The sequence below is a fragment of the Capsella rubella genome, unplaced genomic scaffold (assembly GCF_000375325.1).
Source record: "Capsella rubella cultivar Monte Gargano unplaced genomic scaffold, Caprub1_0 scaffold_6, whole genome shotgun sequence".
Lineage (NCBI taxonomy): Eukaryota > Viridiplantae > Streptophyta > Magnoliopsida > Brassicales > Brassicaceae > Capsella > Capsella rubella.
Genome location: NW_006238918.1, coordinates 12,971,522 through 12,985,475, shown reverse-complemented (window position 1 = coordinate 12,985,475; position 13,954 = coordinate 12,971,522). Strand labels below are relative to the sequence as shown.

The 13,954-nt window shown below is 36.0% G+C and overlaps 3 protein-coding genes and 1 long non-coding RNA gene across 4 annotated transcripts; 2 read left to right on the top strand and 2 right to left on the bottom strand.

Annotated features, from left to right (window-relative positions):
* Nucleotides 1-3,039: 3,039 nt before the first annotated feature.
* On the bottom strand, nt 3,040-4,969 carry LOC17882896. Its single transcript, XM_006288682.2, has 5 exons — nt 4,789-4,969; nt 4,032-4,102; nt 3,828-3,933; nt 3,577-3,709; nt 3,040-3,383 (listed from the first exon to the last, which is right to left on the bottom strand). The coding sequence occupies exons 1-5, from the start codon at nt 4,866-4,868 to the stop codon at nt 3,219-3,221; spliced, it is 555 nt and encodes a 184-aa protein (XP_006288744.1). The 5' UTR covers nt 4,869-4,969; the 3' UTR covers nt 3,040-3,218.
* A 556-nt stretch (nt 4,970-5,525) lies between these two features.
* Nucleotides 5,526-6,445, top strand: LOC17881193 (DPH4 homolog). The gene has a single exon (XM_006288692.2). The coding sequence runs from the start codon at nt 5,579-5,581 to the stop codon at nt 6,125-6,127; it is 549 nt and encodes a 182-aa protein (XP_006288754.1). The 5' UTR covers nt 5,526-5,578; the 3' UTR covers nt 6,128-6,445.
* A 724-nt stretch (nt 6,446-7,169) lies between these two features.
* Nucleotides 7,170-12,328, bottom strand: LOC17881554 (probable sucrose-phosphate synthase 4). Its single transcript, XM_023780729.1, has 15 exons — nt 12,177-12,328; nt 11,816-12,099; nt 11,489-11,578; nt 11,112-11,365; nt 10,947-11,010; nt 10,619-10,818; nt 10,030-10,510; nt 9,752-9,880; nt 9,489-9,620; nt 9,214-9,390; nt 9,033-9,086; nt 8,880-8,942; nt 7,939-8,781; nt 7,696-7,823; nt 7,170-7,600 (listed from the first exon to the last, which is right to left on the bottom strand). The coding sequence occupies exons 2-15, from the start codon at nt 12,071-12,073 to the stop codon at nt 7,324-7,326; spliced, it is 3,150 nt and encodes a 1,049-aa protein (XP_023636497.1). The 5' UTR covers nt 12,074-12,099; nt 12,177-12,328; the 3' UTR covers nt 7,170-7,323.
* Nucleotides 11,956-13,066, top strand: LOC111830054. Its single transcript, XR_002833264.1, has 2 exons — nt 11,956-12,043; nt 12,795-13,066. It is a non-coding gene; the product is annotated as an uncharacterized LOC111830054 (long non-coding RNA).
* The last annotated feature ends 888 nt before the right edge of the window (nt 13,067-13,954 follow it).

The following is a 13,954-nucleotide window of genomic DNA, read 5'->3' as shown; positions in this document are numbered from 1 at the left end:
AAGTGTAAATTTTGGCGCAAATCTCGAAAAACAGTTGTGTTAAATAAATCATCAATTAATAAGTTTTTTACCATTTCCAACGAAGACGTTCTACTTAAAATCCAAATCTATGTTTATCCTAATTTGGAATACCCGGGTCCATTTTAAAATGAAAATTTATTAGTTTTAGGTCAATGATCGATGCTCTAAACTTTTTTTTTTGTCGTGATTCACTTTATAGAAACAATAATTTAAATATCTCAAATATAACGTTCGAGCGTAAATTTCTGCGTAAATCTCGAGAAACAGTTACGCTATTAAATGCAAAAATAAATCATCAACTGATAAGTATTTTTACCATTTCCAACGACCACTGTCTATATATAATCCAAGTCTATTGTTATGCTAATTTCGAATATCTTGAGTGATTTACATGCTACTTTTAAAAAATAACCATTAACTTTGCTAGTTTGCCAGGTTTGTTAGGTTTGTTGACCATGGTAGTTTTGTATAAGCTTGTTGATGTGTGTAGCATCATTTCACTTTGGTAGTTTAGTATATGATAATGCCACCAACATCTCACAATACGTAGACTCATCCAAAGTTGTAATAGTTTAATGACAATATGATTCATTCTATAAACAAAAACATTAGAGAATATTCAGATATGGATGATGAAACACATCAGCTTTGATCACTCCCACGGACGCGGAGATTCGCAGATTTGCCTTCTCGCAATGCTTTTTAGTTTTGTCAACTCTTCTTTGTACCTTGTTGGTACGAACCAAGAGACACTTTTTTTTTAGATTCTCTTTTTGACATCTTCATTGTCAACTTCTAAAGTCAATGGCTTTTGTTATAAGTTAAGTTTCTTTCCAAAATTTATATACATAATCAAAGTAAGAAGTGTTCTCATCAAGAGGACCGTTTTTAACCTCAAAGTTAGATACTTTTTCTTTTTGTTCCGGTCACAATAGTGAGGCTAATGATGAAATGAATTGCTGAGAAACTCAAAGTGGTATTTCTATTATTTTTCGGTTCGATTCGGTATAAGTTTGGTTTGGTTTTATTATCTAGACAACTCTTTTTTGTTCGAATAGTTTGGTTTTCTTCGGTATTATTTTGGTTCGGTTTTGACGATTAGTTTGGTTTTATTCGGTATTATTTTGGTGGTTCGGTTTCGACGATTAGTTTGGTTTTATTCGGTATTAGTTTGATTCGATTTTATTGTATTAGTTTGGTTTGGTTCGATAAAAGTGTGGTTCGGTTTTATTCGGGATTAGTTTGATCTGATTCGGTATTACTTTTTTTTTTGTTCCCATCAGAATAATTAGGCCGATGATGAATTGCAGAGAAATCCAAAAGTAGCATTTCGATTTTCAGATTCGGTTTAATTTGGTATTATTTTGGTTCGGTTTTAATTGAATTAAAGATTTAGTAAATATATCAATAAGAGAATACTAAACCAACTGCATCATTATCTAAATAAATGATATAAAATAAGAAAGGAAAAAAGATGCCTGGCTATACCAACTATAAAGGAATGCATGGTCACACATGCCAAATATCATATTATACACTCAACTACACGAAATAAATGTATTGCATGGCCACATGCATCAACTATACAACGTCATGTAGTCAACACCATAGACATAAAATTCTGACATACCGGTCAACTGATTCTGGCGTTGACCGGTGTTGACTCCGGCGTTGACCGTTTTTGACCAAAAAAAAAATTCAAATTTTTTCTTTATATAATTTTATTTATAGTGTTAAAAAGACTAAAAATTATAATTATTTTATAATGAATTGTTATGCTTTTGTATACTTTAAAAAATTATAATCTTAGGAAGAAAATTGTAACAATGATTTTTGTATTTAATTAAATCACATAATAAGTTAATGGTTTTGATTGACAATGTGAAAATAAGCAATTCTCTTACTAATTCATAAGATTTTTCGAGTTTCAGTTTAGATTATAATATCTTGAACTATTTTACTATTAATTTAGCTATACATTTTTAAAATAACTAATTATAATAAGAATGAATACATTAAATATATAAACAAAACTAGTGTTTAGATATTGAATATGTATATAAAATATTTTTTTAATTAAATTGTTTATGGTTTTGTATAATGAAAAATATATAATCTTAGGAAGAAAATTGCTATGGTGATTTTGTATTTAAATAAATCAAATAATAAGTTAATGTTTTTTATTAACAATATAAAAATACTAATTCCCTTAGTAATTCACATAATTTTTCTACTTTTAATTTTAGTATCTTGAATTATTTTACTATTTTGAATTTTTCTAGTTTTAATTTAGATTTTAATATCTTGAATTAAATACAAAATCATCGACCATTTTCTTCCTAAGATTATATTTTTTAATAATATAATATTTTGAAATAGTTTATAGTTTTTTATAATAAAAATTTTTTTAAAAATAATTATAGTTTTTAGTTTCTTAATAAATAAAATTATATAAAAAAAATTTGGAATATTTTTTTTGGTCAAAAACGGTCAACGCCGGAGTCAACACCGGTCAACGCCAGAATCAATTGACCGGTGTACCAGAATTTTATGTTTATGGTGTTGACTACATGACGTTGTATAGTTGATGCATATAACTATGTAATACATATAGTTCGTGTAGATGAGTATAAAATATGATACTTGGCATGTGTGACCATGCATTCCTTTATACTTGGTGTACCCAGCCATCTTTTTTCCAATAAGAAATAAAGAGATGCAAATTTTGTATTATCTAGACAACACACACTTAAGAATCTTCTTGTTATTTTGGTGATTAGAAAACTCCCAAATCTGAGTAGGACTAGTGGATACCTAGTTTAAAGCAATAAACTAGAAAAACTAAACTATCATTACTAATTTACTAATTAGTCTTTGTCATTACATTATTTATTTAAATATGAAAAGTTCAACTGAACAATGGTTTGTGCATGGACTTCACTTTGGCTTGGGTTGGGATAATGTGAACACCTCTAGAACAAACAAAATAAACTTCACGCTTATGTATGAACTGGCGAGTTTAGGCGTTCAATATTTTTTGGTTACTGACATTTCCAAAAGAGTTTACAAACAGAGTGTTGAGGATTTGACAATGCAAGTGTGTATACTCTATCCATTAGTCTAGGCAACTTGATGTTACAATTTAAGGGCTTCGTATTGATAATAAATAACAGTGAGGTTTCTAACTCTTGTTGAATTTAAGCATCTCTTGGCTTTGGGTTCATCTCTGTCTCCATACTTGAAGGTGTCTTTGGGGCCGAAGAAACAGCGCCGAACTTGCGGACAAGAACTTTGAAACATGGCAGTAAGACAACGTATAGCGAAATGAAGACAAATGGAGTTGCTACGAGCCACCCTAGTAACTGTGATACCAATAACCATGAGTTAAATAAACAACTCATCTTTCAGACATGACAACATTCGCAATCTACGAGTGGAAATCAGACTTGAAATAAAGGATAAGATAACAAAAGATTATGCTAGGGACTGCAACAAGCGGTTTCACAATTTTCACCTATAAGCTTAAGAGAAAAAAGACTCATTATAGCTACTTACCGCGTTACCAATGCTTAAAAATACTTCCTGAGATGCTTGACCAGTGAAAACCTTCTTTAGAGCATCTGATGTCAAAGGAAAATGAGGTCCACCAGTAACTTTTTCACCAAGTCTTAGGAAAGGCACCACCAGACTTCCATAAGAAAGACATGAAAAGGAAAACCAAAATCCAAGTCAGGAACAATACTGATATACATGTCTTTTCGATAAAAGTGGTAAATTTCAATAGATTAAAGGGGTATAAGGTTTACGCGAGTTCTACTGGAGTGGCAATGATATTAGCCAACATAACGGTAGGAGCATGACAAGCAGATCCGAGTACGGCAAAAGCTACTGCACATAGAAACACAGGAACACCTGTTTCATAGCAAAAATCACCCTCAAATAAGATACATTGCAATCTCAAAGCAAAAAACTGTAAGCATAGGAAACAGAAAATGGTGAGAAACACGCACCACATATGGGAAATATTCCCAAAGTAATACCCAGTGCGGCAGAGAAAGCAAGCTGCTTTGGCTCAGTACCTCTACGAAAAATCGAAAACGAACTCAAAACCAACCTCAAAAATTACTTTACAAACACTTGTAAAACAGAGAAAGAGATGCCCGAAAGATCATTCAGGAGCTACATTAAGATACAATGATAAAAGGATCTGCCTTTAACTGTTTTAAATGGTCTCTCATATGTTCCAATAACAGAGAAAGATATGCTTTAAAGACCCTGTATGAGCTACATGAAGATACAATGATAAAAGGATCTGCCTTTACCTGTTCTAAATGGTGTCTCTTGTGTTCCAACAACATAAAAATATATGCTTTAAAGACCCTCTAAGAGCTACATGAAGATACAATGATAAAAGGATCTGCCTTTACCTGTTCTAAATGGTCTCTCTTGTGTTCCAACAACAGAGAAAGAGATGCTTTAAAGACCCTCTAAGAGCTACATGAAGATACAAGGCCAAAGACTCTAACTTTAACTGTTCCACACAATCTCTCTAATGTTCCAAATTAAGAAACCAACAAGAATCAAAATGCATAAGTCCAGCTTATAAAAGAACACACAAAATCAACAAAATAACACATGGAGATCTATCTGATTCCATAATGAGAAGCAGAATCAGAGTAACCAAACTAGTCCTAGTTCCAGATCCATCTACAGATATGATCATACAATACAAACGCGTAGAGACAAAGAGAGTCAAAGAAGACAAACCTACGCAAGATCTGGAGAAGAGGATCAGTGATTTTCTTATTGAACCATGCTTTTAATCTACCTTTCGATAAACCCATCATGATTCTACAAAATCTTCACCAAAAAAGTTTCCCCAGATTCACAATATGAACGTTGATCTTGATCGCCTTTTGCGCGTCTCTCTCTCCCCAAAGTTGAAGTCTTGAAGATGAGTGTTTCCAGAACCGGGTTCGGGTTTTCGGGTCCAATATTGCTCTTTCAAACCAAGCCCAAACCCAATAAATCAAGATCCGACACGATTTAAGCGGGTCAGTGTTTCCAGAACCGGGTTCGGGTATTCGGGTAAATATTGCTATTTCAAACCAAGCCCAAGCCCAAAAAATCAAGATCCGAAACGATTTAAGCGGGTCAGTGTTTCCAGAACCGGGTTCAGGTATTCGGCTCAAAGAGTTCTCTTTTAAACCAGGCCCAAGCCCAAATAAATCAAGATCCGACACGTTTTAAGCGGGTCAGTGTTTCCAGAACCGGGTTCGAGTATTCGGGTCAAATATTGCTCTTTTAAACCAGGCCCAAGCCCAAATAAATCAAGATCCGTCACGATTTAAGCGGGTCAGTGTTTCCAGAACCGGGTTCGAGTATTAGGGTAAAATATTGCTCTTTTAAACCAGGCCCAAGCCCAAACAAATCAAGATCCGAAACGATTTAAGCGGGTCAACCCGACAACTTCTCTCCTTCACTAATAAATCTCAGGAATTTTCTCGCCGTCGCCGGTGAATTTCGAGACCTAGCACCGTCGTGGATTTAACGAATCATGCTTCTCGGCGAGAATTGTGTTCACGAGACATACTACGAGCTTCTCTCCGTGAAAGAAGACGCGAGCTATGAAGAGATCCGTAATAGCTATCGTTCTGCGATTCTCCACTCTCATCCAGATAAGCTTCTCAACAGTTCTCGATGTAGCTCAGACGATGAGAAGTTTCTGAAAATTCAAAAAGCTTGGGAAGTTTTAAGCGATGCGGAGCTACGTGTGGTTTACGATAATGATCTTAGATCTTCAAGACATGATGGGATTGTTGCTGATGAGATTAGTATTGAGGATATGTCAGTTGAGATGGCTGGTGAAGATAGTGAAGTTATTGAGCTTTTTTATCAGTGTAGATGTGGTGATTACTTTTTTGTTGATTCTACTGAGTTAGGAACAATGGGGTTTGGATTGTTGAGAGATGGTGGTTGTGTTCAAGTTAGGAAATTGGATGCTTTTGTGGCGTCTGTTGTTCTTCCTTGTGGTTCTTGTTCTTTGAAAACCCGAGTTTGGGTTGATTCGGATATGAAGATTCCGATTCAGGATGATCAGTTGTGAGCAATGTGGTGATATGGGTTGGTACAGAATTGAGGAATCTCAATGCAAGATGAGGTCTTTAGACTAGAGTGATCGTTATGGTCAGGTTTGGACAGGAGGAGGTCTGCTTGTGGATGGCTATATGTGATTGTGTGGATAGATTCATGGAGGTGGTTTCTTGTGACCAATGTGATCTTGGTTGGTTCAGATTAGGAAATTTTCCTGCAAGATTTTTTCTGATTGTGACTTTTGTACTCAATTGTTATACTTGTTGAAGAATATTCAGTTCTATAAGAATTTTAATTATAATGGAATACAAAGGGCTCTTTGGTTTTGCTACTCGTGTTTTCCTCTCTAGTTTTCAATCCTGTCTCCTTTTAAATTTGCTGGAAGCTGAATATTCACGTGATTGTCTTGTTGTTTTTGCGTTCTTGCGAGTATGTGATTCCAAACCTTCTTTAACTTTCATTGTGCTTACATAGTTATTTTTTCGAATAAGAAGCCGGTCGAGAAGAAGTGATGAACATGTATTTGCAGTAGTACATCAAGACTATGCTTGCTCAAACGAACGGTATATCTTCTTCGCCATAAATTTACATTTTCTACTTATACTACTGTGGTACTGTCTTTCCTGATCTGATATTTACAGTAAAATTGATTGAGGTTAGAAGTAGAGAACCAAGTGGTGATGATTTCTGTAGGGACTGATGCAGGTTACTGCATTGTCTATCATATTCAATGGATTTAGTTTTGCTATTAGCATGCATTATTCATAAGGCTTGGCATTTGAGGTGTCTCCTTGTGTTTAGGTGGACTATTTTGCTGATTGAGCATATTTTGGTTTAAGAATCCACAGTTGTCGACCAATTGATTGTAAAATTGGACTTCAGCCTCTATATGATTTTCAATTTTGCTGTCACAACTACTTCCACTTGTGGCAGGGAAAATTTTACACTGCAAAATATGGATGTGACGAGAACACATTGTTGGTCTGTGGTAGGCCAAGGGAGGGGCGATAGTACCCTAGATCATTCAGGTATCAATCTTTCAGGGACCGTCTAAAGAACTAAGACGAAGCTGTGCATAAATTAATATTCTGTGGTAAAGTTAATATTCAACCTTTTTTATTGCAGTATACAATATATGAAATTATGTAGTCTTGTTATTTTTCACTGTTTACCAACCCATTGAAGTGTATGATCTGAAATTGAAAATAATTACTTGATCCCATTGGCCTCTAAAGTGGACAGAATTTCCTGAGCTCCGCCATTCTCTTTGACATAGGAAATGTAAGGGTTATCTAGTGGCACTGCGTCTTCTCTTTTGAAATTTTCTTCACTGCGAAGAAGTTTCTCGCTATCAGATCCCACTGCACCTTTTAGAATAATGGTTTTGTGGAGGCCACCCAGCAAGTCCTCATAGTCTGTGTCTCCATTTTCTCCCAAGAAGAAAACAGTCTTCGACATGTCAATTCCCCACCTTATAGAAAGATACCTACATAAAGCAACCAATTCATGTCATCTTGACTGTAGATATTTTACGCATGGCATACATGCTTTCGAAACTATTTGGTCTTAGCAGTTTTTAACCTGAGTGCTTGTATTCTTGATGCACATAGTGGTATAACATTTAGCCTTGTCGCCACATGCGTATAGACAATATTGCACCTTAAACCTCGCATTCGAAGCCTCTGCCTAAGGTCATCAACTCTTCGAGTCTGCCATTCACACATATATATACATCAATACTTATTTCATGGCTTTAAGGAAAATATGCATGCATTCAATTTAGGCTGTCCTCTTGATTAGAAAAATATTCTTTGAAAGAGCTACCTTGACTCCTTGTTTCACAGAAATTGCATAGCATCTTGTACTGCATGCACTAGCGTCCTCTGTGATGTCATCATCTGTTGCAGGTTCCGTACAAGCAAGTCTCAGAATCATGGACCTTATACTTTCACCAGGCCATTTGTATTCCACATGAGTTTCATAGTCTGCATCAACCATCATATCTCTCCATGGGTAGTAGATCTCACCTCCGCTGTTGCAAACTATTGCATCAAAATCTTCCAAATTGATCAGGTTTTTCTTCGTAATCTCCACAACTTCTTGTAAGCTTGAACCTGATGCCAGCACAAAACCTATTTTTCCTTTGCCTGATGTCAAATCTGCAGCTTTCATTACATTCTTGATGATATCGTTCAAATTCGATTTGATGTTTCCGTTCTCATCATAGGAATCAACAGCAACCACAAAGAGCATCTGCCTTCTACCTGGGCTGTAGATAACAGATGGGCGACCTTTCATAGAATTAATTTGACTTATGGCATCGACTAGTTTCCTCTGTCTAGTACCTGCATCTAGTTCCCCGTTGAGCGTGAAGTCTCCTTCTGTGGAAAACCTCAAAGATATGTCATCGACATCTCTTAGAGAATCAGTTGTGAGCTCTTCTGGAACTTTCATGATGTCTAGACTACTTGTGGGGTGACGGTTTCTGCAGTGTTCAACATGGGATAGGTAGTTACGACAGTGCTCTGGCCATGAAAAACGGTGGATGTTCTTGAGTCCGTTTTTTCTACACTCAGCCCAGAGATGTTTGTTAGCAACTAGCTTTAGAAGGGCATCAGAAATGGCTTGTTGATCATGGGGGTCGACTAGCAGACCATTATTTAGTGCCTGCAACACAACATATGCACTGTTGGTAAGCTTTTCGGGATCAGTGAGGTGTGACTATGTCTTTATACAATGAGTTTTATATTAATTGATTTGATTACCTTCACAATATCAACAGGCCCTCCATTTCTGGTGGCAACAATGGGCAGACCATAAGCAGCTGCCTGTCATACGCACAACAAATGGTGTGGCATGAAGATCTCAGAGGTTGTGTATAATAAGTTAAAAAGTACATTGACATAGTTTATAGTTACCTCAATGAGTGTGAGACCAAAAGGCTCCACCAGAGCTGGATTAATGAATACCCCCTTTAAGAGAGAAAACCACCATATAATTATGGTATTCATGTTGTAGAGAGAGGAGCTATGAGTTCTAGAAAACTGCTTACGATAACATCTTTTTCATATTGTTTAATAGGATTTTCATGTTACGTACCTTTGTTTTGGCTGCTAAACGATAAATATCTGGAACTTCGGATTGTTTGTGATGCTTGGGATAAGCTACTTGTCCGTACAAGTCGTACTGGTCTATCAGCTTTAGTACATTCATGAGAACAACTGAGCTGCTATCAGGCATCTCTTCGATGTCATCTCGGTTACCTAGTATAAGTACCTGGAACAGTTTTATTAGCAATTTAGGTGGATTAGCAGTCTTCTTATCCACAATCTTCATGTACATATAGTTCACTGGTAAATGCTGAGATACTTTACCAGGTTGGCTAGTTCTCGAAGAGGCTGACATTCACCAAAAGCTTTGACCAATGTGGTGACATTTTTCTTGTGGTCAGGACGAGACAGCGCGAGTATTGTTGGTTTATGAGGATTTGAGAAAAATCGCATTATCTGCAGGGGATAGGTTTATGTAAGTATTTTCTCCATGGATTATAAGACAGGGAAAACAAGACTGTAAACTTTCTTGCATGAGAATGGATATGACTTCTGTTGGTGATAACACAATAATGAAAAAAGAGTACCTCGGACCATATTGGTGGCACAGGCTTTTTTATCTGGTTTCTGTCAGGGCCAATTAGCGACTTAAGATCACCATCAGGCTCTTGTGAATCTTTCAAGACGTAGCTGAAATCCATGCCTGGCGGTATAACCTGATGCCACAAAGACAGGTCAGATTGGTGAATGACTTTACTTTCATTTCAGTTTGCTGTTTAATCAGCTGGCAGTGTATAAGTTATTTTGATATACTCATCATGTTGTCATGTATCAGATACTATGGGAGATGGAAAAGTATTTATACCACCATTCGTGGCATGTATCTGCCAAGGCAGCTGACTCCACGTCGTCTTCTAACCCTGAGCTTCCTCTCCAGCTTGATATCAAAACCATCATACAGCCCCCACTGCGCCTCAATCTCTTGCCGTGTGCTTGTCACTACCATCTCAGCTGCATCTAGGCTCTGTTCTTCAGCTTCTATTCTCCTCATGATCTTATATGTTCTGTCAATATCCTCTCTGGTAAGTCTCCCTTGTTGAAGCAACTGCTCAAACTTATTCCTTCCCAAAGAGTGACCAGTTAGCACCATTGGCACATTTAACGCTCCTGCCAAATGTGCAGCTACTTCTCCTGCATCAGCATAGTGACCATGGATAACATAAGGCCATATTGGTTTCCCTCCATTCACTTGCTCTCCCAAAGACCTTGCTATGCTCACTATGTGATTTAGAGCCCCATCAACAAACTCGGGGATATGGGGCCAGAGTGACTCCTTTGGTATGTACCTGTATTTGACAAACATGAGTATAGAGAAACTAACTGCTTCTTTCTCAACTTCTCTTTAAAGCAGGAATTTGAATAAATAAATTCCAAGAAGTCTTATGTGATAGTACTTTTCCCGAGCACCGCAGGGGATGCGGATAATGTAGGAGCCACAGCTGTCACTTCCTTCTGGAGGGCATGATAACATCTCAACTGGCTCGCCATAGCTGTAGTCAACCTCTGGTGAACTGATCTGCCTTGTTAAGAGATCAACCCTGTGGACCCCTTCAGTGTTGGCCAACGCACGAGCAAGCTCAACAACATATTTCACCTATTCGTCCATTAACAAGACTCTTCATATTGATGGAAAATTAAGAAAGCCAGAAGCGACACTTGAAGCACCGTAAATAATTGAATCTTTACTACGAAGTCTACTAGAACTAGAAGATGGTTATATACCTGTCCGCCAGTATCAGAGTCTCTTCCAAGCTCCATGTTTTCTCCACGCACAAGTCCATGCATACTGCAGTTGGCAAAGTATGGAACCAAGTAGAGGCACCGGGTAAGTCCCATGACCATATTAACAATAACAAATAAGTCAGATAAACCAATCTCTCTACTTGCCTTATTAAAACAATATAAAGGTTTCGACTTGATTTATCATCTTCTGACCAAATTTGCATTTCAGAGCGGATACGTGGCATCTGATCCCGGGGTCGTTCGAGAGGTGTAACAATTTCATTTTTCTCCTTCTCTCCATCATTTTTATCCTTCTCTCCGTCAGAAAGCTCAGAAAGAAGATCCTCTTCTGCATCATTGCGGCCTTGTTCACGCTCGATTCTCCGTTTGGATAGTCTAATCCCGTCATCCCACACAATCTGTGGAATCAAAAAGTACGGTTCAATTTAAGCGAGTGAGGACTAAACTTTCTGTATTTCTGATGCATAGGCTTTTAAAGAAATGCAGAGGTCAAAAAGGTTAATAACCAATGGTACACAAACCTGCTTTTTCTTGCGTGCGAGATGCCAAATACGCCAGCATATATTCTCAAGCCTGTTACTGCGTTCACGAGTATTCCTTGTTGCTATCACCTGCCACAAGAAGTGAAAGATCTCTCCACCATCACTTCCGGGTATTTAAACTTATGTATAAATGCGTTTGTTCTGGTTCTAATAAATAAATAATCACATCTCACATTCTTTGCTTCTTACTATTTTAACTCCGGTCACTTCCATACTTTTGGGAGAATATGAAGAACAATATTCTCTCCAGTGTCCTTTGTGTATCTATACAATTGATGATATAAACATACAGATTGAGAAACAAACCTTGATCCATGTTTTATACAGGTCAGACTCATCGAAACTGTTGACAACCTCTTCCACAAAGTATTTGATGGGACTAAACACCTTCTCTTGATGATCCTTTCTATTCATATCACCAAACACCTTGTCTTGATGATCCTTCCTGTTCATATCTCCAAGCTTCTGGACAATCTTGGAGTTGCTCTCAAACCTCTTTTTGTTGCTGGTTCCAACATCAAGAATAGCTTCCAGGTAACTATTGATCCAATCATTTCTTGCCATCTCTCTGATTGTTATTGCACTGAAAACTAAAAGTTACATAAACATCTATAAGCACAACAATAGAGAAAACAGAACAAATTCGCTTTTCGGCATTTTTACATACCGGGAATTATAATTCAGCTATATAGGATAGAAGAAGAGAGAAGCCTAGTTTTTGATATCAACTTAGCTTTGCCATTTTATAATCTCATACAAAAGGTCCCTCCTTTTTATTTCCTGATATTTGATTTTCAAACTTTGGTTAACTCTGGTGTGGTTCTGCTTCTCTGTATTATCTCTCAGACGGGCATATTACAACGTCATGTTATAAACCGTTAAACTCTGGAAAGACAAAATATTATGTCCTAATCTCAAAATGAGAATCTTCTTTTTAGTAAGTATTTCTTTTTCTTTTGTGCATTATCAGATTCTTTAAAAGAATAAGAATCACCCATTTCCTTTTTCAAGTTTGTCTCTTTTTTGTTAGTAGAGATAGAGAGAATAATGAGTGGCACAAGGCTTTTTCTCCCATTTGTTCACATTAGACTTGTTTCTACAGCCTCATGTTTTGTTCATTCCTCAATGAACTTCAACATATTTGTTTGGGACCAAAACCATCTTAGATACTAACCCGATTAAACGGTGACCAAGTTATGTATTCAGTTAGAACTTAGAAGTATGGTATGGTTTTGTTTGATGTGAATATGATTGGGAATTGAGAAAGATGGTTGTTTATTTGCAGGTAGAGACGTGAAGAAAAGGGATTTGAAGTCGTATAAGTATGTTGTTAGCTCTGTTTGGCATGTGAAAGTAATGGAACAGAGCATATTCCCAAGCTTTCACCAAATTGGATTACTTTTAAACCACTTCAATCCTGAAAAATAATGTGAATGGTTTCTATACTTGAAGAAGAAGAATCTGAGTAGGAAATGGTAAAATGTTAAACTGAAATTGTATGGAATTGGAAGTGCTCTATAAATCATGTTGATGCTCGTTTGCACAATAGTTTTTTCATCTGTTTTTAGAAAAAAAAAAAAAAACTATTCTTCTACTATGTATGTGTACATGTACATGTTCTTTCATAGGAAAAAAGTCCAAACCAAAAATTAAAATAATCTTAAATATTAAATATATAATTCTAATGAACAAAAAAAATGATAAAAGCTTAGATATTTTCTATAGTGTTTTATATACCCAAAATATGTAGTTTTCATTTTTCTATAATATAGACAAATATCTCTCATTTATCTTTTGTAGTTTGTTCATTTCTTTGAGTGATATATGATTTCTTACTTATAAAATTTTGTGCGATGTATATTAATTATATTCCTCCAAATTTGGCGGTTAATCGAAAGAGTCGATTTTTAATTTAGTATTTGGTTGAAACTTGAAAGAAAAAGTTATGACAATTTTCAAAACATATTATAATATTTTCTAAAATCATCACCAAAACTAGCTAAATGATAAAAGAAACAAATTATAGAGTTTTTTTCTTTTTCTAATAGTTACAAGCTTGTGTCTATATTGGACTTTGATATTATCATATTTTAAAAGATAAAAATATAAGGATCACTATTCACTACACAAGCCCCATAATATGAATATGTCAAAGGAATATCCAAAAATGGGTTAGGAGCTTTGGTGACCATTGGACTCTCTTTCTACGATTCCAAGTTCTTAAGTAAAAGCTTTCACACCCCATTCTTCACATATTTTAGGATAACGTCCACTTGGATCATTGCAATGCCCACCGATAGAGACTCTTAGCATCATCATCCATTACTTTGCTGTGCCATTTCCAAAGTATTGTAGAGATTTTTCAGATATTTTGTTTGTTTGGGTAAAGATGATATATAAAGCCTCTCTATTTTTAAGTTTATTTATGGATGATATATATATATA

Bases quoted from the DNA above. Each gene is read 5' to 3' on its own strand.
- LOC17882896 (XM_006288682.2), bottom strand. From the start codon at position 4,868: ATGATGGGTTTATCGAAAGGTAGATTAAAAGCATGGTTCAATAAGAAA. The intron at 3,934-4,031 runs GTGCGTGTTTCT...GCTATGAAACAG, and splicing joins GGGAATATTTCCCATATGTG to GTGTTCCTGTGTTTCTATGT. The intron at 3,710-3,827 runs GTAAACCTTATA...TTCTTATGGAAG, and splicing joins GCCACTCCAGTAGAACTCGC to TCTGGTGGTGCCTTTCCTAA.
- LOC17881193 (XM_006288692.2), top strand. From the start codon at position 5,579: ATGCTTCTCGGCGAGAATTGTGTTCACGAGACATACTACGAGCTTCTC.
- LOC17881554 (XM_023780729.1), bottom strand. From the start codon at position 12,073: ATGGCAAGAAATGATTGGATCAATAGTTACCTGGAAGCTATTCTTGAT. The intron at 11,366-11,488 runs GTTTGTGTACCA...TTGATTCCACAG, and splicing joins TCGCACGCAAGAAAAAGCAG to ATTGTGTGGGATGACGGGAT. The intron at 8,782-8,879 runs GTAATCAAATCA...GTTGTGTTGCAG, and splicing joins GGCCTGTTGATATTGTGAAG to GCACTAAATAATGGTCTGCT.